At 49.5% G+C, this 23,872-nt stretch overlaps 1 protein-coding gene and 1 long non-coding RNA gene across 2 annotated transcripts in view; one reads left to right on the forward strand and one right to left on the reverse strand.

Annotated features, from left to right (window-relative positions):
* ADAMTS16 (ADAM metallopeptidase with thrombospondin type 1 motif 16) overlaps positions 1 to 6,948 on the reverse strand; it is a 148,689-nt gene extending 141,741 nt beyond the window's left edge. Inside the window, exons 1-3 of the mRNA XM_077879512.1 lie at positions 6,936 to 6,948; positions 6,593 to 6,826; positions 136 to 461 (exon numbers count right to left, since the gene is read on the reverse strand). Coding sequence (XP_077735638.1) covers positions 136 to 461; positions 6,593 to 6,826; positions 6,936 to 6,948 — 573 coding nt within the window. The remainder of the gene's footprint in view (positions 1 to 135; positions 462 to 6,592; positions 6,827 to 6,935) is intronic.
* Positions 6,949 to 7,335: 387 nt separating this feature from the next.
* Positions 7,336 to 23,362, forward strand: LOC144302362 (uncharacterized). The gene is made up of 6 exons (XR_013369212.1): positions 7,336 to 7,636; positions 11,620 to 11,888; positions 16,236 to 16,389; positions 16,529 to 16,635; positions 17,037 to 22,928; positions 23,202 to 23,362. It is a non-coding gene; the product is annotated as an uncharacterized LOC144302362 (long non-coding RNA).
* The last annotated feature ends 510 nt before the right edge of the window (positions 23,363 to 23,872 follow it).

Consider the following 23,872-nt stretch of genomic DNA (forward strand, 5'->3'; position numbering starts at 1 on the left):
TTTTACAGACTGAAGAAATGTGTCCTGCAATAATGTAGGAATCAAGTAAAATCTCTCAAGGGAAAGCTCATCCCCCTGCCCTTCACACCCCACTGACCCTGACACCTCACTACAGGTGGCAGGAGCTGTACTCACCAAACCTTTGCATGTTGAGAGGGCCACCGTGGAATTTTTGTGGGATCGTAAAGAGCCTTGATAAAAACAGAAATCCTCAGGCGAGAAGGCATGCACAGATTTAGTGCCTCCCTTCCCCAGTGTCTGCACAATAAATCCAGGAGCCACCAGGTTGCTGGAAGCTCTCAGCTCCATGTGGAAATCATGCCTGAAACCCTTCAGTCGGAGATGGAGAGGCTCCACTCCAAGCTGGGCAAGCGCCCTCTTCCGCCTCCGAGGGTGTGTGATCTCATGGGACAAGAAGTCTCCATTGTGGTCAACTTCATAGGGAGACACCAGGTCATATTCTGAAAGACAAAGAGAAGGTGTGGCTGAGTAAGATCAGAATTCTGAAAAGAATCGGGGAGTCTTAGAATATAATACATTACATCATTCAGATGCCAGTCTTGGAATATCATCCATTGCCAAATGATAGGAGGAAATTTCAGCATGGAGTCCACTTCAAATCCATGCTCTAGGATGTGCACAATCAGAGTCAGAAGGGAAAGCCTTCAAAGTGGACTTTAGTGAAGTGTCCGTTGCCCCTGATGTGCTATTCCCAATCCAACAAAATCTGATGCTCCAAAGGAATAAGTGATCACAGATCAAAGAAAACAGAAAATGGGCTTTTAGGATTACATTTCACAAATTTTACTTTGCACTCATGATAAGATAATATGTAATCAGTTATGGTTCTAAATATTCTTTTAATTGTGCTTTTTGTTTTTTTATAGAGATCTTCATTGAGCTGACAAGAAATTTTAGCTTGAAGATGTCAAGGATTTCTCAGAAAGCAGTTAAAAAGACAACTATGATGGGCATTCTTTGCTTCTTCCTATTTTAATATTTAATTGTTAAGTCAAGGAATCCTACAAATCATATGCAGACATATCCCAAATGCTAACATGTGGGAATGCTCCTGTGTGGTCTGCCCCCCCGACTCCCACCACTTACCTGCTCAGAGGCCTGAATTCCTGACACTCCGTCAGAGTTTACCACCCAGCATCTTCCCCCAAGCACACCATGGTCTTCTGCTCACTCCAATTCACAGTATGCTAGCCTAACACACATTCAAATAACTCATTTTTTGAAATGTCAAGAAGCCTCCAAGGGGCTGTCAGATTTCAGGGCACCCACACAGACCTGCAGAGTGTCAGCAGCTGACCAGGACAGTTTTACCTCCGGTGTACACCTGAGTTCTCTCCTTCTCTGTGGAAAGCATAGAAGGAAGCTATGTAGCTCCTTTCGTTACCAATCTGTGCCATCAGGAGGCTGTTAGGGGCTCTTAGGGCCCTTTTCAGCTTTAATGAGAGTTGGACATGCTTCTTGGAGTCATAAGGTAAAACACAGAAATGGCATTTGGTCAGAAGGAAACAGTATTTAGATAATTGCTTTTTCTGGAAAAAAATCAAGTTTTCTTTTTTTTTTAATTTTATTTATTTATTCATGAGAGACACAGAGAGAGGAAGAGACATAGGCAGAGGGAGAAGCAGGTTCCCTGTGGGAAGCCTGATCCCAGGACCTTGGGATCATGACCTGAGCCCAAGGCAGATACTCAGGTGCCCCCAAAGTGAGCTTTTCTTCACAACTAATCTCTTTCAGGGCAGGTGTCCCTGTGCCAACAGGGTTTGGGAAAGATCACACTGGAATAGACCTGGCAGCCAGCAATGATCAGAAATGGCACACGCTGGGTCTGGGTCAGGAGAGGCAGAGAAGGCTGCAGATGGTTAGGCCCAGCCTGGAGCCCACCATGCTGAAGCCTGTGGCCAGGTGTGTGTCCAGGACCAGGCAGCCAAACCAACTGAGTGGCGGGATAAATGAGGCCATTGCTCTGGCCTCAGTGACCCCAAGGAGGCCATCTCCTCTGAGCAAGAGCTTTCATGGCCGACCTTTCTGGGCCCCCTGTTGGCCCAGGTGCCTGGCCCCACCATACAGGTATCCACAGGTCCCCGGAGAGTAATGGGTGAGCTGGGCCACTCGTAGCAGGTCGTGGCAGACCACCTGACAACCAACCATCAATATCTACGTGAAGCAAGGCATCTGTGTCACAGAGGGCAAAACATATTGGGCCTATTTCATATTTTACTTAGGAAACCAATAAAGTAAACAAATCTGGTTAAACTGTAGGCAATGACAGGGGAAAGGGGGAAACAAGTCAGGGGTTGGCTGGTCTGGTGTGAGGATACCAAGCTGTTTTGGGCTGCTCTGAGACACAGGTGAGGATTGTACACCTCTTTATCTTGGGTTCCACCCACCACCATCCTCACCAGACCCCCCACCCCCACCCCTGCTTCTTGGACCAAGGAGAGGGGCTGGTGCAAGTGGCAGTGGTGTCCCTTTCACCCTGTCCCCTGGGACTCCGGGGGACAGCTCGTCTCCCCCTCACCCCAAGCCCATTTCTATTGTAACAGAGGCTGTGGACTCTTCCAAACACTGGCCAACAAATTTACTGCACATAAAAAGATGATTACCACTGAAAATAATCAAATTGTTTCCAGATGATATAAGCCATATTCTTATGACCTTTGTTTTGGAGGACATATAATATGTGTCCTTTATCTGCAGGGGACTTCTAATATGTACTCTCAAAATAGTGACTGATAAGGCTCTTTTACATAAATACATACGGCATCCTGCTGATATATGCTAGACGACCAGCTATCTCAGGGGAAAAAATAAACAGCCTGCTTTACTGCGTTTGCCAATTCCCCTGGTGTAAGACTCCCAGGGTCACTGATCTCCATTACCAACATGATGTCACTCAACACGGGGCGGGGAAGAGATGCCCAGAAGCACACCAGTACACACGCAGCACCTCCCGCACACAGACTGATGTAAATAACATCAGGCACACAGATGATAGTAAAATACAGATGGTAGAAATGATTATGCAGGATGAGATTTGCCTATTTTAGCTTTGTTTTTAATAGGACTTCTCTCACAGTCACTTTATATATTTTCATTTTCAGTGACCAGCTCCACACTACTTAATGGAAAGTAACAATCAGCTCTGAAGAATGGTATGTGCTGGCCCCAGGCCACCAGCTCCTCAAACAGCAAAGCCATCCTATGTGATCAGTGACCATCCATTTCCAAGGATGATGAAGAAAATGCGTGATGGAAAAAGAGCTGTTTTTTCACTTTAGTCTACTGGTTCTCAACTGGAGTGATTCCCCATTAGTCACAAAGTGGGAGGGCGATGGTGGTGCTCCTGGAATGTAAGGACCTAATCCAGCGATGCTGCTGCATATTCTTCAATGCCCAGGACAGACTCTCTGAAGAAGATATTAATACTGCCAAGGTGGGGAAACCCTGATTTAGTCAGTCCAACAGCAGACCTTTCTATCAAATGTGTACTCTTGGTTTTGTATAAATGAATGTGAAATAAGTTCATAGCTAAAGAATTCAATGAATGAACAAAATAAGCATAGCAACTAATCATACACATGTTACTATCTGGAAATAAATCAATATATAACTGCAGTAGACTGAAAAAGTTTAACCTTTGAGTTTATGTTTTAAGATTATAATCCCCACAACTACTGGCTTGTGATTTCAAGAAAAATATGGTGTGATTCCTAGTCTTTGAGAATCTTATTTTTTTTTAACTTTTTAAAAAAGATTTTATTTACTTGTTTTAGAGAGAGAAAGAGAGAGCATGCATGCTGGGGGAAAACAGAGGGAGAGAGAGAGGGGGGGATAATCTCAAGCAGACTGTCTGTTGAGCATGGAGCCTGATGTGGGGCTAGATCCCATGATACCCAGATCATGACCTGAGCTGAAATCAAGAGTCGGATGCTCAACCGACTGAGCCATCCAGCACTCCTCTTTGAAAATCCTTCAAATAAGACCTGTGTCCTATACACACTTGGTTAAGGAGAGAAACTTCATATATGACTGCTCCAGGCAGTGGCCAGAACTTCAAGAGGTTTTCTGACCACAGCATCAAGTCTACGAACACGTTCTGGTTTCAGAGTGAATGCATGAGGTGTAGACCACCTGAGCCTGCAGGGCTGGTTCCTACGAGATGCACAGAGCAGATTCCACCCCTTGCATCCTACCCCTGTACTCAGTGAGATCACATCCACAGCTTGAAAGCAGCCACGGTGTGAGTATTTACCCCATGGGAACCAGAAAATGTTATAAATCCAGGCTCTAGAGAGCCTGTTGTTAAAGCCTGACAAGCACAGCACGGGGGAACCTGAAAGAGACTGTGCTGTCTCATGTTACCCGAACGTTTGAATGTAAATCAATATATCTTCCAATGCACACACACAAACAACAGGTCTATTATGAACAACGAAACACATTTCTAAAGAACTTCCAAACCTTGCCCTGGAAGCGTAACTTATTCTAGAATTAAAAAGCTAACAAATCTGTGATACATCTTGGCTCTTAATAGGAGCCATTATTTTTATTCCAAAGGCATATTTGTAGGAAAAGCATTAAAATCCCCTATTAAGGAAAAACAATTCAGAATCAGCCAAAATGAAATGGGTGTACTTAATGTCTGAAAATAGTTTAGTTATCCGCTGTGGCCTCAAGAGTAGAGGGAGTTCTCTTTCCTGCTGCATAATTGCTTCAGACACCGAGCAAAATTGGCAATCACGGTTTGAATTATGCGTTCAACAAAACTTAGGGCCAGAAAGAGTGATTCCAAAGCCAATCTGTGTAACAGATACCTAGATATCCAACAGTACACTGACCCCAGCAGCACATAAAGCGCTTTACCCTGGTTCTACTGTTCTAAGTAGAAATAAGTAACCTGCTGGGCAGAGTCTTTTCTCTGGTGGCCTGAAAGCCCTCGAGTTGACACCTGCTCCCTCAACCTAGCCCTGCAGAATTCAAGACCTAAACCGCACAGAGGGCAGGTATGAGCCTGGGGTGTGTCCACTGAGCCAGGACTTCACTGGTGATGGCTCACACCTTCCCCTCCAGTTTCTGACCAAGCGAGGTATGCGGTTGTCATGGCAATGCTAGGCTTGTGACACCAGCTGAGGTGCCAGGTGATTTGAGGCGCATGCCAGGCTGGCATCCAGCTCGCAGTCTCCCCAAGGAGCAGGGGAAGCACTCTTGTGTGGGCAGGCTTCAACTTCTCCTCCTGGAAACGGTTCTCTGTCTAGAATGCTCTGACCTTAAAGAAAATTTGTTTTCTGTAAACTGCTATACAGTACTCTGAAAATGTCCTGAGACCCTGAGGAATTTTCGTGATTTCCGAGAACTAGAATGTTGACCCAAATCTCTTTTTTCGGAAGTGTGTGTAGAGGGACAATGTGACATGGATGATCATATTGTAGGATGCATCCCCAGGGAAACATGAGGGAAGACAAGGGCTAGCCGAAGAAGGTGACCTTTATTTATTTATTTTTTTTAGAAGGTGACCTTTAAATAGATAATCACCTTTCTCTAGCAATTACCCAAGGAGAATTTACAAGTATTTCATATCACTTACTTCTCGCGCCCTCTGGTGGTGGAAAAGAAGGTCTTCTGTTCCAGCCTTCGCCTACCTACCCCTTTATTCATACACTATGCATGGAACTCATTCAGTAGGACCGAATTCAAATAGTGCATGTTACACTCCCATATTTATAAAGGAAGGGAAACTACATTCAAAAATTCTGAATTATTAACTTTTCTAGAATTTCTGCAAATACGTTGGGGTAACCAAACCTCGTTCTCCCTCTAAAATACTGACACTTGATATGTCCATTGATTGTTGCCAATGTGCACGGGGCAAATATCAAACAACTGCCAATGGATTGGGTTCGGATAAAAAGCTCTCAGCAACTGACACCCCACAGGTGCCCTCCGCCCTAACCTCCATCCATTCCCTGGAGACCTGAAACTCACAGCCGCTGCTTGCCAACAGCACAAGGAAAACCACGCACTGCAAATGGATCAGACTTGTACGCGGAATCATGGTATGAGATAACCCGCGGGGCTTAGGGTGTCACAAAAGGCTGATAATGAGACATTCTCTGCACAACATTTCAACTGCGTCCCAACTTTTGAAGAGCATCCGTCTTCATACTACATGGTAAAGGGCTGAGCAAAAATGGCTTTCTTTCGTCCCCCGCTCTGTAGTCCAGGATCTACAGAGAAGCTGCAATTTAAAAAGCCTGGAGGGTCAGGAGGGGGCGAAGGGGTGGGGAAAGTGGTGAGCGCCTTTTGGTCTCCTGAATGCACACACTAGTAAGGCCTCTGGATTTTTCCCTGCGTTTTCAATTTTCTTATTACATATGCACGCCTTGCTTTTTTCCGTCCGCTTACGGTAGGACGCCGGTGCGCGTTACTGTGTCCCAAGGGAACGAACACACGGAGATGCGGCGGGCGTCCTGGGCGCTGGCTCCCGCGGCGAGCATCCTAGCGGGGTCGGCCGAGCCGGGGACGCTCGCCGCTCCTCGCGGAGGACTCGAACCCCCCTTCCCCGCTCACTTACCGCCTTCTTCCAGCCAGTCGGGCCGCGCGGCGGAACCGGGAGGACGCCAGGCGCTCGGGCTCCCCGGCGAGGCCGCGGCGGGTCCCACGGAGCACGCAGGTGCCTGCTGGAAAACAGCCGCCACGCCTCGGTGAGACCGGCCCCGGAGCCCGTCCGCGGGGAGCCCGTCCGCGGGGAGCCCGTCCGCGGGGAGCCCGTCCGCGCGGAGCCCGTCCGCGGGGCCCCCGCCCGCCCCTGCGGGGACTCACCTGCACGGCCACCTGCGCGAGCAGCAGCGCCCACAGCGCCGGGCCGCCCCTCGCGCCCCGCGCCCGCCGCCCGCGCTGCGCCCCCGCGGGGAGACCGCGCCGCTCCATCCGGGGCGCTCGAGGTGCCCGGGGCCGCGGGAGGGCCCCGGCCGGCGGCTGCTCGTGGGCCCGGGAGCCGGGCCGGGCCGCGCAGGAGCCTCTCCGCGCGGGGTTAGCTCTGCGGCTCCTCCGGGCGCGCGGGGGGCGGAGAGGCGGCGGCGGCGGCGGGGGCGGGGGCGGGGGCGGTGCAGGAGCCCCGGCCCGCACCGTGGGAGAGCCGCGGCGGGAGGAGGGCGGGCGGGGGGGGAGGGAAGGAGGGTGGGGGGACGGAGGGAGCCGGCGGGGGCGGCGGGCCGGGGAGCGGGAGGGAGAGGGCAGGGGGGAGCCCGAGGCGGAGGGTAGAGGCCGGAGGAGAGGGCGGCGGGGAGGAGGGCGGGGAGGATCCCCGTGGGCACCGGCTGGAGAGGCGGCCCGCAGGCTGGGTGCGCGTGTGTGCGCGTGTGTGCGCGTGTGTGCGCGCGCGCGTGCAGCTGGAGCCACCGTCCCGGCGCCCTCCGTGCCTGCAGCCCCGCTGCCCCGCACCCCCAGGGCCGACCTGCGGGGCCTGGGGCGCAGACACCTGCGGCCGCGGGTGCACAGGGGTCCCGCGTGTGGGAGATCGAGCGCCTGACAGCGGCGCCCAGCTTCGCGGAGTCGCGCGGTTCTGAGTGTGCAGATGTGCGTGGCTCTTGGATCTTGCAGCCACGTCTCTTTCCAGGTCCGTCCTGGGATGCAGGGGTGCTCCTGGCCCCGGGGCGGGGCGGGGCGGGGGGAGCGGCCACCCGCCCTGGGGAGCCTGTGTGCCCGGCGGGGGCGGCTGGGTGCCTGCGGGGAAACCAATCCGTTAGGAGGCCTTGGGGTGAAGCATGCCTGTGGGCCCGGCTGGAGCCTGGGGGCTGGGCTGCGGAGGGCCCCCGGGAGCTGCAGGTGCTTGAGCCCTGGTCTACTGGTCTGGCAATAAGCCCAGTCAGTGTTCTAGGATGGTGTGTGTGAACGTACGTGTGTGCGCATTTAAATGTGCGCCGTTTGGGCCTCAGTACCCGCTTGTGTGTGCATGCGTATGCACTCGCGTGTGAGTGCATGTGTGCTAGTGCGTGTTCTCACCACGTGCCTGTGGCCACTCTGCTCCACCAATGGCTCCTCTACTCCCTGGCCACTTACCTCCTGCAGGTCCTGTGGTTCTATTGTCCTTCACATTCACTTTATCCCAGATTTGCCTGTTTTGCACAGTTTGGAGAGGAAAGTGGAGAGAGAAAAGGCGACTGTGGTCTCTGCTCAGCTACTTTGCTCTGCTCTGCTCAGCTGGCTTTGAACCTGCAGACATCTCTTACCTCTGACAGTCCTGAAGTGCCAGATACCTCAGGCTTGGATGGCAGAACCCCCAGGCTGGCAATGGCTGGCACTCTCTCTCTCTTTCTCTCTCTCTCTTTCATGTGTATTTATTTGAAAACCCTCCTCAAAGTGAAAACGGTTCTAAAAGGCCTGCCTGCATTGGAGGTGGTCTTAAAAACACCTGCCACCTCCCCTTGCTCCAGCTCCTGCAGAGTGTCTGTTTCAGGTCCCTGGGCAGGGCAGCGAGGGAGCTCACCCTGGGGAGAATCGGAGGCCGAGGTTGGTTGGGCAGAGCATCCGAGTCTGGCAAAGTTTCTGCAGGAGGCAGCGGTTCCTTCTGTCTTGAGTACAGGGCATCGCACACTTGAGAAATATGAATCTCTAATTATTTCTAATTACGCTGAATGTAACCAGCGACGGGATCAGATTTTCCAAGTTCAGCTAAGATCACATGAAGACACCCAGGGGTATGTGTGTGTATATATATATATATATATATCTTTAAACAGATGGAATGAAAGAAGAATGGCTGGTATAAAAGGATTCCGTTTAAGGATTTTTTGTTTTCTTTTTGAGTAATACTTGTTAGGTTTTTTCCAAAATGAATGGGGAGAAATTCAAAAAAAAAAAAAAAAAAAAAAAACAGCAGAGCCAGGCAATAGGTTCGAGAGTGCTTTTAATGACTCGGAGAGGTGGCCAGAGTCAGGGAAGTGCCACCCGGGTTGGGGAGTGTGGGGGTTTTTAAGCCTTATTGGTTCCTGTCCGATCCGGGTGGGTCCCTTTCCAAATTAGGCAAGGGAACACCGTGTCCCTAGGTGATTGGCTGGGGGTGGAGATAGTACAGATGATGGGGGGTCCCCAACTTCCCTGGGTTGGTCCCTGGATGGAAAGTTTAGGTTTCCCATCTAGGCTTTGATTTACTGGAGATGATGGCTGCTTTGGTGGGAAGATCAGCCATTTTGGCCCAATTTGAGGTGTCCGCCATTTTGGGTGCCCCTGTCTCTCAGCCAGCCCAACAATACTGAATGAGTCTCTTTCCATTGTGAAGAAACAATGTCCTTTCCAGTGATGAGCCTTTTCCAGTTCCTTTCGCTGCTCACTGAATCCAGGGCTCATCCCAGACTAGGAATGTGTCTGGATAACTCGGGGAGCAAATTCCAGCCTGGGGTCAGGCTGGGAGCCTTGAGGACGGAGCCTGGTGAAGTGGGTATAAGAATGGCCTGGAAGGACGCCTGTCTGGCTCAGTGGTTGAGCTTCTGCCTTTGGCTAAGGTCTTGATCCCTGGGCCCTGGGTCCCCACAGGGAGCCTGCTTCTCCCTCTGCCTGTGTCTCTGCCTCTCTCGGTGTCTCTCATGAATAAATATATAAATAAATCTTAAAAAAAAAAAAAAAAAAGAATGGCTTGGGAACAACGTGGAAGGATGAGATTTGTGATTTCTAGTAAGATACATATAGTTGGTCTTTCCATTTCAGGCAGAGCTTCTAAAACCCTTGGAATTTCCTAAGTAGAGAGCCACAAAGGTGCCTTTTGTTATGTTAATAAGGTGACTTTGCATCCAGTGAAGGGAGCTGGTTGCTTGGAGTGCCAACCTGGGGATCAGAATGTGAACTTCCAATCCCACTTCTGACCTCCTCACTTCCCAAGGAAGGGGAGACTGGCTGGAGGTTTTGTTCAATTACCAGTGGCCAATGATTTAATCACTCATGCCTATGTGTAAGGAAGCCTCCATAAACCCCCCAAAGGGACGGGGTTCAGAGAGCTCCACGTTGGTGAACAGGTGGAGAGTCAGGGAACAGGGAACGTGGAGCATCAGAGAGTGTGGAAGCTCCTTGCGCTGCCCCCAGACCCTGCCCCCAGACCCTGCCCCATGCATCACTTCCCATTCCACTGTTCCTGAGTTATATCCTATTAAAACAAACCGGTGATCTAGGGAGTGAAATGTTTCTCTAAGTTCTGTGAGCCACTCTAGTAAATTAACTGAACCTACGGAGCAGGTCCCTTGGATCAATCTAGAGCCATCTGATCAGAAGCTCAGGAGACAGCCAGGTTTGAAATTGGCATCAGAAGTGGGGGTGGGGGAGGTCACTGTTACCTGAGCTGAGGCTGGGTCAGCTGGTCTGGCCCCACAGCACTTCTCTGAAAGATGCTTTATGGGCCTACAAGTGGCAAAAGTACCTGCACAGTGTGAAATAATACCACAATCAGAAACAAGGGAAGGACATTTTTGATGTAAGAAGCTTTACATTCGTGGAGTGAGAGGTTAGGACAGGGTGTGTGTCTTGTGGGTGATCTGAAGTTGAGAGCTCCCCTGAAGTCTGGCTTAGTACAAGAGTTAGGGAATCAGAAGATGCTGGAGGAACCGCTCTTGCAGAGTGGGTGGCAGATGTAACACGCAGCCCCTGCATTTCCTCCAGAGACCCTCATGAGTCCCGGAGGAACCTCAGCAAGTCAGCCTGCTGGGGCTAAGAGGACACCTTCAGTCTCTGGGTCCAAGGATCCTTCCCAAGATCTTTCCCAAGAAGCCCCAGAGCTTCAGAGCTTCAGTGTCTGACTCCAATGCTGAGTCTGTTCCGGAACCTGGTCTCCTCCCTCACTGTGAGACTTGACTCTTGGAAAGAAGCAAAAGGGAAATTGGGAGCCAATGAGACAGACAAGCTTAGATTCCTAAATTCAAAACGTGGCATTTATAAGTCCCTTTCCCTTTGTGATTAAACACCTAGAAATTTAGCTCAAATATTAGATTATAGAAAATTCAATCATTTAGTGTTATTATTTATGACAGGTTTATAATCATACATAGATATTTTTAAAAGGGGAAGGGGCAGAGGCAGAGGGAGAGAGTCTTAACCAGCCTCCATGTCCAGACTGTGAGCCAGACACAAAGCTCGATCTCACCACCCTGAGATCATGACCTGAGCCAAAATCAAGAGTTGATGCTCAACCAATTGAGCCACCAAGGCACCCCTATTATTTGTTATTATTATTTGACTTTGACATAAATTCCCCCATGATTCTCTCCCCCACTCCCAATGCTGAAGTTCTTCATAAGGTAATAGGCATCTGAGGATTAGTCACTAGAAAACCTTAGGAAACAAGACTCAGCACTGTTCCCTCATGTCACCTGGCCCCAAATCACACTGGCTCCTGCTGTACGTATTTTCTTCTAGTGAGTACAAGAGCAAAATAAATCTTGAAGTTCGGTGTATCGTTCAGCTGTAGTTGCATCAGACAAAACCCCGCAACATGGAAGGAGAAGCATTTCCTTCTGCTCTGGGACCTGTGCGCTGGCTGGCTGCCAGGTGGGGAGGACCGGGTCTGCTCGTCTGGTTGCACTTGCTCATGAGTGCTCTCATGAATTTTGGAAACAGGGAGAAGGCCTTGCGCACATGAAAGCAGAGACTAGCAGATGCCTCTGCACGCCATGGAATGCTAAAGATCGTCAGAGCCCCCGAGACCCTAGTGGAGCAGCTCCGAACACATTCTCCTTCGCAGCCTTGGAAGGAGCCAACCCTGCACCTCCTCGAGCTTGGACTGTCCACTTCCGGCACCAGGAGACCATCCGTACCTGTTCAGGCCACCTCGTCTGTGGTGCTTTGTGACAGCGACCCTAGCAATCTGACACAATCTGCACAATACAGTAAGTTTTCTATGGACCAGGAAGGAATGTCCAGTAGAAATGATATCGTGGACATGCATGCCTGACCCCCTATTCATCCCCAGGCCTACTGACCAGAACACAAGTGAATCCAGCCTAAGAGCTCAGCAGGTTAGCGGTTCCAGGTCCTGGTTCCTGGAAGAAGCATGCTGCTCCCCTAGCACCTGCAGGTGCCCCCTCCTAGAAGGACTCCTAAGTTGGGGGGCCCGGTAAGCCCTTGTGTGCCCTGAGAAGGCTCCCAGGGCAGCAGTCCTCCTCCTTTTCTGCCTGAGTGGCCTCCCAGAGGCTGCAAACATCCTGATTCCTGGGCCCCGTCACTAGAGACTGACATCATGGGTGTGGGGCCTGTGCACCTGCATTTGTAATGTTCCTCAGAGGATTCTGTGAGCAGCCAAGGCTGAGATGGAGCTTCCCAGGCAGCTCCGAGGCAGGGAGGACTGGCAGGGGACAAATAGGGGACTCCTTGGGGGTCTGCTGGGGACAGGGTTGTATCCGAGGCTGGTTGCCAGTGAAGTGACCGTACCTTGAAATGGTTTATCTGTGTGTGTGACAGAGTGTGCCTGCACGTGGGAGCATGTGCAATAGTAGTAGTTTGGCTGGAGTATGCAAATGTGTGTGTTATTTGTGTCAGGCTGTCTGTCATTTGAAGTAAGTCATCTTACTTGGAGCCCACCAGGGAGGCCCTTTCTTCATGGAGCTTATGAAGGGCAAAAAGTGAGCCCTTCCAGTGGGAAAGCCATACATTGAAAAGGTATTTTCAAGAATGGTTGTATTTTAGGAAGAAATGCAGGGAACTGCAGGAGTGGTCGTCTTGCATCCTATTTGTGTGTGTGTGTGTGTGTGTGTGTGTGTTTGGACTTACGGTATTTTTTTAAGGACACATCAATTAATGTGGGCTTCTGGGGGCTCCTGGGTGGCTCAGCAGTTTAGTGTCTGCCTTTGGCTCAGGGCATGATCCAGGGGTCCTGGGATGGAGGGGATCCCGTGCATCGGGGTCCCTGCAGGGAGCCTGCTTTCCCTCTGCCTCTGTCTCTGCCTCTCTCTCTCTCTCTCTCATGAATAAATAAATAAAATCTTTAAAAAAATTAATGTGGGCTTCTTTGGAATTATTCTGCTAATAACACATGATTATACTTTTTAATGTAAATACATAGGTCTTTGGTATATAAGTTGGTAGCTCATTTCCCCCCTGGTTTTGATTGGTAAGCTTTCAGTCTTACCTGCATTTCCTCAGTTGTGAAGTTCATGTTTCCTGACTTAACATTTCTTACAATGTCAATGAGGATTTCACATGATAGGGCTTCTACCCATTGTCCTGGCCGATCCTCCTCAATCCTCCCCGAGCAAGGCCCTGGCCACTCCTGGCTGGGCTTATGGGGAACAGTACCCGGGAGTAGACGTACCTGGCCTCTCTCAGCCCTGATCCTGTTCCACTGGACGTGGAAACTAGCTATCCACATGCTTTTCTGAGCATCTTCTGATGCCAATTTGATGTTTTCCCTTTTTTGTTTCCTATATCATGTATTTTCTGATTGCTTTTAGAGCTCTGACCTTCTCTCTAACCTGCTCCACTAGCTGTGTTTATAATTTGTTCCTGCAGATTCTGCTGGCCTGAGTATGTGATGAGTGAGTAGTCATTCTCTGTATATTTCACTTCTAACCTGCCTCCTCTATTACAAGGTTCCGTGTTCTTGTTTCACAGAAGGCAGAGCCTTTCCTGGACAGGAAGTACCAAGAGTTTCAAGAAACTTCCTTCTGGCTTTTGCAGGAGGCCGTGTTGAGGTGCCTTAAAAGCATACAGTTGCAGAAAAATCAAGGTGGCTGCATGCACATTTCAGGGCATGATTCCTGTGGAAACCACTAGATCTGCATTTCCCTGTAAAACCCCCAGCCCCTTCCTCTGGGGTGGGGAGGGGAGAGGGTTGCAGTTTGGAAGGCCTTCACCTCCTGCCCTCCTCACAAAGCAATAAAGCTATTGTTCCTCTTCATCCTCAGCTCTGTCTTCCAGTTACGTTTCCGAGTGGGAGCACAGAGGTGGGTTTTGGACAACAAGGTCCACATAGATGTGACCTCTGAATTCCCCAAATGCTGGGTCCCTGACATTGCCGTGTAGGATCTTCTGTACTTTGTCCCGTCCACGTTCTTGACCGCTGTCTGATCTCAGGCAGGAGCTGTCCACACTGATGGCTGCTGACAGCCTGGCTAACAGGATCCTCTCTGTCCTCTTCAAGTAGCCATGGTGGAGGGCATGATCCACTTCCTTTGGCAACACTTACCTCTTCTGGATCCCACTCCCCTCTCCAACAGGCCTCTGCCAAGCAACCCTCTGCTCTCCTGCAGTGCTCTGATTCGCTCTAGAACATAAAAGTTGATATCGCCAAGGACCACTGCTTCCAGAGTCTTTCCCATTTCTGCCTCTGGCTTTGCCAACATATTCGAGGGAGCTCACCCCACATTCACCCCATTCATGGCCAGCTCCTTCTTTGCCCTGTCCTCCTGTGGGATGCTCATCTGATCTTCCTGAATGGATGGGAGGGCCATGTGCGGGATTGCAAGAGTTTACTTAGGACATCATCGGATCAGGGTGAGGAAGGGACTCCACGTGGCCAGGCTAGAGGGCGGGACCAGCATGGACTAGGTTATCAGAAATCAGGTGAGAAATGATGGCCTGTACACACATGTGTTCAATGGGTTTGTGGAGAAATGAACGGATGTTAAGTTTCCTTAAGAGAGAGGACTGGTGCACATTAGAAAGTAGATAATCACACAAATGAAAACAATTTGAGAGTAATCAAGATATTATAAGTGAGCAGCTTGTTGCCAGGACAGACAGCAGGGAATGTGAAGCAGAGTTCTGGATTTTACAGCCTAGTAAAATTTGCAAATGAAAACTCTAAAAGAACATCAACTTCCAGTTGGCAGGCTTCCATTTTTCTAAGGTAAGAAAGAATATGGTAAATGCATCATCTCAAAATTAAGAATGCTTTTTAAATTGAATGTCGTTAACTTAATAGAACGCGCGTTATGTTGGCCTGAGTTGTTCTTATTCACCATGAGCCACCCTGAGTCTGTAAACAATTAGAAAAACGAATTCATGATGGGCAGAAAGGACTCCTCAGGATGCTCCACAGTGTTATGACCAGACAGAAGCCACAAGCTTCAGGGAGCATCTGGAAAACAAGCAAGGAGAGAGGGTGGATTGAATTCCACATGGAGGAGAAATCATTGATAAAGGCACTCAGGCAGTGCTTGTCCTTCCTTTCCTGGATCCCGCTTCCTCAGAAGGAACCTCCCTGGGTGACATCCTGGAATCTTCCTCCTTTGCCATTCTGGAAGTAGAAACAATTACAGCTGCCTCTTTCTCCCCGCACCTTTGAGGCAAGTGCATGTCATGGCCACACACCACACCTTGGCTGAGTGCCTCCTACCTTGGCACCGCACTCAGCTTGTGCCCTGCAGGTTCTGTGCGTCAGCAGAGGGGGTCCCCAGAGCTGCAGCCCCCAACCAAAGTCAGAGAGTCCGGGAGCCTGAAGCTTAGCACTTCTGATTCTTGCTCTAGTGCTAAAATGGCAGCTGGGTCAGGTGAAAAAATTGGAATGTTTGGCTAAACCAAACATTTACATAGTCCAAAAGGCCCCAAAGTCTAAAATACAAAGCCCACCCCAAACCTTCACCTGTACCATGGCTCCCCCTAATTATGTCATCAATGTTCCTGGACATTAAATGTTCTCCTCCCACCAACCTGAGGCCTTCCAGTTCACCCTGTTTGAGGGGGTAGCATCTATGCACTACAGTGGGGACCAACCAGATTAAGGGCACATGTTCTCAAGAGGGAAGAGGTATAGGAGGGGTCGGGAGGCCTGGTTTATTCTTCTAAACTCTCCAACTGAATAAGTGACCCCTTTCCTGGGAACCTTGAGAGGCAGAGGGAGTGGAGATGAGCCCCAGGGTTCTAGTTCCCAGAGCTACCCTCCAAGAGGAAAGAGGAGAGGTAGGATGCCCTCTAACAGTATGGAAAAAGGGGCACATGGGGACTCGTGGGTTAAGCATCTGCGTTCAGCTCAGGTCATGATCGCAGGGTCCTGGATAGAGTCCTGCGGAGCACGGAGCCTACTTTTCCCTCTTCCTCTGCCTGCCACCCCCACCCCCCCGCTTGTGCTCTCCCTCTCTCTCTCTTGGTCTCTCTGTCAAATAAATAAATAAAATTGTTAAAAAATATCAGTATGGAAGAGTTTAAAAATGCTCCTATTTGGAGGAGTTTCTTGTTCAACATGCCCATCCATGGAACGTGCCCTCATAGCAGCACATTCAGGGCATGTGTCATTACAGGGCAGGACGGCAAGCAACACACGAGGCTGTCACTCACACAGGAACTGGAAGGTTGTTCCCAGTAAATTTTAGGAAGAACAGAAGCAGTGTGAGTCTTGAGGAGTCACCCACTGAGAAAAAGTATCCAGAACCTTGCTTTTCGAACAGCACGTTGGTGAGGAGCCATCCCCTTCTTCCCACACTGGAGCAGATAGGTTTTTTAATGAGATAAAAATGAATTACTAGAACAAAGAAATGAAGTAGACATACAATACACAATCCTCATTTTTTTTTTTTTTAATTAATGGATTCAGGTGATATGAAGCACCTCTGTTGAATTGCCTGGAGAGCTTCCAGTTGCTGCTCTGGGCATGTCCCCATCCCCTGTGGTGAGCATGGGCCACCACCGCTGGCTGGTCTGGTAAGTCCTCAAGCAGGTGGAGTCCAGGGGGGCAGGGACCCGGGCTCCACCTGCAGGCAGCATCCGCCCTCTGGGACCGGTCTGGGGTCTGGGGAGTGCAGCCACCACTGGGCGGCCCTGAGCGGGGAAGGGGCACCAGGGCCCAAGCACCACCCCCACGGCTTTCCTCTGGTTTCCCTTTTATAAAAATTGGTTTTCTTCTTCTTCATTTTCCTCCCTTTCTTTTATTTTTCAAATGTAACCACACAGTGAATCCTTCAGTGAATTCCTGAGCGGCAGCTCCAACAGGGAGCTGTCTCCACCCTCTCCTTCCAGACTCAGGGTCACCCTGTGTCCTTCCTGATGTGTCCAGTCACTCCGCCACGGCCTTTCCTGCTTACCCCAATCTTTTTGGGCCTCAGTTTCCTTATCCAGGACAGGAGTGACAGCAGTGCCTCTCGTTGCCTTATGGTTAGATGCAAGGATGTAATGCGGAGCACAGAAGAGCGCCTACACGTCCCTGTTTCCCCCTGCAACTGACCACAGGAACAGAGGCCCCAGTGGAGCAGAGCATCCCCAAGGAAGAGGATGGAAGAGTTTGAGCAAGTCACACTGTCACTGGCGAGGGATGGCAGGGCAAGCCTTGCAACGTGCTTCTGTCCCCTGACTTATGACAAGGCTGATTTGGAATAAAATGTCCAAACCACAGCATTTTTTTCCTTTCAAATATATCACCGCTGTGGTCTGATATTTGCTTTTGCAGAGGAGAGCAAGTCTGGAAGCAAGTTTGGGTTCATTTTCATGATGGCCTGTTTTGCTCTTCAGCCTGGTTTCTCCTAGGAGCAGCACATGTCTTGGTGTTTTTACAGGATGTGTCTGGCTGTGCATTTTGCCATGAATTTTGGCTAGAATAGCATAAGTGTAGTTTTTTTTTTCAACTTTGGAAAGATCTAAATACTTATGTGCTTATTATTTGGGAAATATGGTACTCCATGAGTGTTGTTTAGCGTTAAAATGGTAAACAGGGTTGGGGTAACTGCTGACATTACCGAACTACAAAGGCAATTATTGAAAAAGCCAACACATATGCGTATGTGTATATAACTAAATGAGGTTAATAAAAATAATTGTTTTCACATCCCACATAATATTTTCAAGAAGCACACAGGGAAGAAGGGGCAGAAAAGCAAATGAAATTCTTCTGAAATTCTATCCTACAGATGAGGGAACCTGCCTCATATACTTGTACTACTTCATTCATAACTTCAAATATCAGAGAATGAACCTAAAACCCTTCTGTAAATACCGTGGTAAAGATAAGGAGGATATATGAGGAGAGAAAAGTAATGAGATTTTGAATATATATATATATATATATATATATATATAAAACCCCAGAGACTAGAAACCAAAAAATGAAAATGAGAAAGCATAGAAGACAGAGAATGACAAGAGAAGACACTAAAAAAATATATAAGTACCTAAAATAGATTAAATTTTCTTAACACTTGAAACTAAAGTAATGTGGTATGTCAGCTATATTTAAAGGAAAAATGGAAACTAAAATCTTAGATTCTGTTATGGAAGTAAAATTTAATCACATGCTCTTAAAAGTACACATATACTGCAAAGGAAAACTGAAGTATTAAATTAATTATTCAATTGATATTAAATTAAGTTAAAATATTTGTCAGGTAACTATCATAAGATGGAGAATGCCAGGATATGACCGTGGGCACGTTTCCTAATTCTCAAGAGACCTCATTTTCTAGCCCTTGTAATAGACACAATGAAGGTGGATATGAGGATGAGATAAGTTACTATTTATAAAGGACCTAGAATCATGTCTGGAATGTAGAAATTGCTCTATAAGTTTAGAAAATTTTCAATATGAATGAAATTTAATGCATTTAAATGAAAAGTGGAAAAAATGGAAAAGCGTAGTTGGTAGTAACTGATCAGTAAAGATCAAATCCAACATGACCATCAATGTTTTCCTAGCTCCAATGCCTGCTTCCAAGTCCAGTTGACTTACATGGGAAATAATTCCAGTGATCCTTCCAGAATAAAGATTGCATCTCTTGAACAGAATTTAGCATTTCTGCAGACTGAAGGCCAAGAACTGCACAGCAAATCTTTGTGACCAATCTGATTCAGTTTTCCCATGTAAATACCTTGAATAACTGCAAAAACTTCATGAAGCTCACGAAACTCATGGGAGAAGAGAACCCAGTGTTTCTCTTTGCAAAAGAATCTGGGAAAAGCCTGGATAATTTCCAGAGATAAAGAATCTCATCGACACTTAACAAACACTACAGTGTGTGCTGCGCTTAATGCCCCAGGACAGATTCAAATGGAAAACCTTGCCATGTACAGCTAATTAACGTCATGACTCCATTAGTGAGCAATTTTCGTTCAGCTGTCTCATTCTATCTTCATGAGATGACAAAAATCTAAATTCCCGGATTACGAAATTCCAAATCAGTAACCACATGATAATTATTTTATGGACTAGGACCAGAGTTTATCACCACATTCTTCATGTTACTTTTATGAGCAAAACTAGCTGTTGGTCTGTAAAATCACCAGGATACAAACATTCCCACTGATGCCCCATAACTGAGCCATCATTTCTTCCGGGGAATTCAAACTCACGGTTTTTACCGAAGAGGGCAAGTAGAAGCTTCTCCCTCTCCAACTTTCTATACCTGTTCCCTCAAAAGAACCAATGGGTTTGGCTGGTGTTTCTGAAACATCTTCAAGCCAAATCCAATTTGGTAAGTGTACAGACCTGATTGCATCCGTCAAGACGATGTGGAATTTGAAAGTACACTAAATATATAATAAGACAGATTAAATCTTTCGAACTCTAGGTGCCTCAAACATTGGCCAGGCCCCTCTTAGCAGGGACACACCCCATGCAGCATCAATGCAGATCACTTCACAGAAAGAAGCACAGTTGATCAGATAGTCTGGGGCAACACCGTGATTTTCTCCTGTCTTTTCACGTTGTAAGATTTATCAAAAACCCCTTTCTAGAGCAGATAATCACGTTCTATCCACTGACCAGCTTTCTTCCCTCCCTCCTTCACCTGGCCTCATAGTGTCTGTCTCCAGGTGTGCCTTGCTCACTGTCTGCACTCTCCTGGGGTGTCTGCCCACTGTGTGTCTCTCCCACAAAGGGGCTTGGGGCCCCAGCACACAGCAGCCTTCCATACCCATTAGCTGCCTGCATGATGGAACAGGGCTCCATTCAACTTTCTTTTCCTTTTCTTTTTAAAGATTTATTTATTTTATGAGATAGAAAGGACCACAGAGAGAGCATGACTGGGGAGGAGAGGGAGAAGAAGCCTCTCTGCTGAGCATGGAGCCCAACATGGAACTCGATCCTGGGACCCCAGGCTCATGACCTGGGCTGAAGGCAGATGCTCAACCACTGAGCCACCCAGGAGCCCTTCCATTCAACCTTCTTACACCACTGAGGATTCTCAAAAAAAAAAAAAAAAAAAAAGAAAAAATCCATGGTTCTCTCTCCCCTGAGCAGTCGCAGAAGAGCTAATACCTTCCATTGTGTTCTGAAAAACTCAATATTCTGACTGAGGCGGAAAGCATGAGACCTTAGCATGTGTTTTTTAGCGTGCAGATCCTTAGAAGAGTATTATTTGTCCAGATATGGAGAGGCCGGCCTCAAAGCATGGTCCTCCCAGGTGGGATGTTAATTAACGGTTGACGTTCAATCTCCATGTCCCTCCTCCTGCCCAGACCCTCGGCACCTAGCACAGAGAAGAGAATCTGGAACTTTGTATTTTAGAACACGAATCAGGTTTAAGTCTTTCATTTCAAGAGCTGCCCACACATTTTAAACGATGCGAGCTTCTCCTTCACCATGCTTCAGGGCAGGGACAGGCCAGAAGGGAGGGAAGACGGACAAGGTTCCAGTTCAGGTCTGCCTGTTTCCTTAAGAATCCATGGGAAGTCAGACCTGGTAGGTGCCTCTGCACATCCTGGACTTCGCTCTAAAGTGAAAGAAAAGTGTGGGCTGTGAGCTTGGGGGCCATGGCAGTAGGAAGAGAGGAGATAGTCTTTCATGGGAGAAACCTAGCGAACTCCAGCTCCTAGCTTGCTGCAGAAGGAAGTCCGAGGACGCAAGCACCAAGGATGGCTCTGGACTTTCTAGATGCTTCTACTACACCTCACCCTGCTCCCATTCCTGCATATGTAACACCCGAGGACCAGGCTTCAGACTCTGGCAGGACCCCTGGGCTCACTTCCTAGTCACTTGCTTTCACTGGTGTCTCACCACACCTCAGCCTGTCCCCCTAATCCCTTACTCGGGGACATGTCCTCAGACACAGCATCGAACTTGGCCTCTGAGGGCGCTGACCTCAGCCTCTCTCATCTCTCTCGGCACCCCTTGATTGTCCTCCTCAACCCCCCGAAACAAAGGCTCTCTGATTCTGTGGTCGAGCCCAGACCTGCAAGCCTGCCTGAGCCCTTGGCACCTTTCCTCTGTCCCTGGTTCAGGTCTGCCATCTCCCATTGGCTGTCTGTCCAGGGATCCAATTCTGTCCACTTGAGCAGGACAGGGAGTAAGCAGGGCAGGAAGCTGGATGGCCCCACAACAAAGTAGACAGGTCAATCCAGTCCTGGGGAGCACCCCAGGGAAGGCCTCATGGGAGGAAGCCACACCATGGATATTCTGGACCATGGCAACACCTGCTGCCTCAGGGACCTCGCTAATGTCCGCAGAGAACATGCCATTTTTCAGTGGTTTCATCCCAGCCACCTCCTTGGGGCAAGTGTGACTGGACTTCTATCATCCCTGGAGGGGTGGCAGGTGGCCCAGCAGGATCTCCAGGGCTCGCTCCTCTGACACACCCCAGCGTGGAAGGCCCAGCCCCAGTCCCAAGCCTGGATCTTTACTCAGGACCCATATCATCCACCCTGCCGCCCCCTGTCAGCCCTGGCCTTGCACTACATCCCTTCCCAGACTTCAGCCCCAAATCTGTCTCCCGGCCTCCAGAAGCATGGCCTTGAACCTTCCTACACTCCTTGCTGCAGCAGCTAGGAAGTGGGAGATCTGCTTTGTCTCCAGGATCTCGTGGGAGGCAGATGCCCGGAGGGGCTCAGAGGCCATGGACGCTGCCCCAGGACAAGTTCAGGAATCAGATGGGACACAATCCAGCCTGAAAGGCATCCAGTAGCAAGCCTACCTCACGGAGGAGCAGAGAATCAAGCTTCCCCGGGGAAGAACCTGGAAGCAGCCGGGCCCACCCCACCAGCACCTTCCTCCCAAGGCCACCTGCAGACAGTGATCCCCCTCCCCCGGGCAAGAGGAGGGAGGAGTAGAGACAAGCAGGGTGTGTGCCCACATTCCCCTTCAGCGATAGTCTCCTTGGTGGACACGAGGAACAGCTCATCACTGTTTTCCATAAACGAGCAGCTCTGGTTCTCCCTCAGCAGATTGCCCCCGAGGTTTGTGGCCACCTGGGCTGGGTCTGCATCTGCTACCGAAGGGCCACTGGCCTTCCTTCTAATCTCGCTGAGACCACTGGTGGAGGGACGCTGCTGCCCCGTGGGGGCTCTGACACCTGTCAGGCCAGCCCGTTACCTAAATCCCCTCTGTATTTGTTAGCACCTGGTCCCGAGACACGAGGCCCCATGTGAATTGAGCGGTGCAGTGTCAGGGCTTAGGAGCTCTGAGCAGGAGCTGCGGGATGTCAGGGGAATCTGCATGGCACCCTTGGACCAACATGCTGCAGAGGAGCCAACGCGGGAGGGTCGCCCCAGGCTGGTCACAGCTCTGCCCTGCCACTGCATGAAGTCCAGGTCACAGCCCTGCCCCTGCAGACTCCCCTGCATGAAGTCCCACTTTCTGTGGACCCAGAGGCCCCCCACCTGAGGGAAGCCACACTCTGGGGCTCTGCAAAATGAAGCTATAACATATCACTTAATTTGTAATTAATTCATTCACCCGGCATCTCTTGAGCACCTATCGTGTGTCAGACCTTCTCCATGCAGAAGCAAAAAATTGAGCTCGAGGCATGAGGAGAGGTGTGCATGTCCCTGGAGCCCACAGATGGGGCACGGCCTCCCAGGACCCTAGCAGCATGCAGCTTGCTCCTGGAGCCGGGAATGCCCTTCACAGCCACCCTGCGGCACCCGGCCTAGCACCTTTTCTGTGCCCACAGCAAACACTGAGTCACCTGGGGCTCTAGGACCAGACCGCCAGGGCACTGTCCTGACTCCTGCACTCCCTAGATGGGGGCTCCATGGAAGTAGCTGATCCTATCTGTGCTTCAGTTTCTTCATTGGTAAGCTGCAGGGCACGATAATGGGACAGCCATGCAAGCTTGCTATGATGCAGATGCTCAGGGCAGGCTAATCTGTCCCTATTGTCACTGTGACCACCACCCCCTGGGCTTCATATGGTGCATGTTCACTCTCTCACCATTCTGGAGGCCAGGGGTCCAAAGCCAGTGTCACTGGATGGGGGTCGGTCCCTTCTCAGCCTCCTTGGTCACATCCTTCCCTCTCCTGGGTTCAGTCAAAGCTCCACTTCTAAATATATTTGTGTTTGCATTTAGGCCCATCAGAGTAATCCAGCAGAGTCTTCCTGTCTCAGGATCCTTCACTTAATCACATCTTCAGATACTCCTTTTCCATAAAAGGTACTTCCCAGCACAAATTCCAGGAGACAAGATTTGACATCTTTGGGGCCGGTATTTGGCCCACCACAAACAGTAGGTGCTAAATGTGTGCTCTCTGTTCTTTGTATTACCTGTCTTTTAGTTCACCTGGGTGAAAAAAAAACATGCATACATAGTCTTTCGAATCTTGGAAAGTGATCCAAATGTTTTCCTTGTCCAGGAGAGTGTTTACTGGGGCACAGATATTTTTCAAGGGATGTAATTCCTGTCCAGCACCTGCTTCAGTAGGTGCTGTGCCTGCCTCGCCCAGGCCAAGGTCAGCTGCCTGTGTGGCCACCTCACACGGCTACCTGGGACCCACACTGGTTTCCAGCCAAGGGTATAGCTGCAAAGCCAGTGCCACCGGGAGTCACTTCCCCACACAGCTCCCACGTGGTCATCAGCCTGCTGGGTGGTGCTCCTGAGATCTGCGGCCCCAAAGCCGAACCCCATTTGTGTTGCCAGGCCGTGTACAGAGCCTGAAATTTCAGGGGGAACATCCACAGGGTCTTCCCTTCTCCTCCCAGGCTGAGGTCTTAGAAAGCACTAGACAAACAGAGATCACGTTA

The sequence above is a fragment of the Canis aureus genome, chromosome 31 (genome assembly GCF_053574225.1).
Source record: "Canis aureus isolate CA01 chromosome 31, VMU_Caureus_v.1.0, whole genome shotgun sequence".
Taxonomy (NCBI): domain Eukaryota; kingdom Metazoa; phylum Chordata; class Mammalia; order Carnivora; family Canidae; genus Canis; species Canis aureus.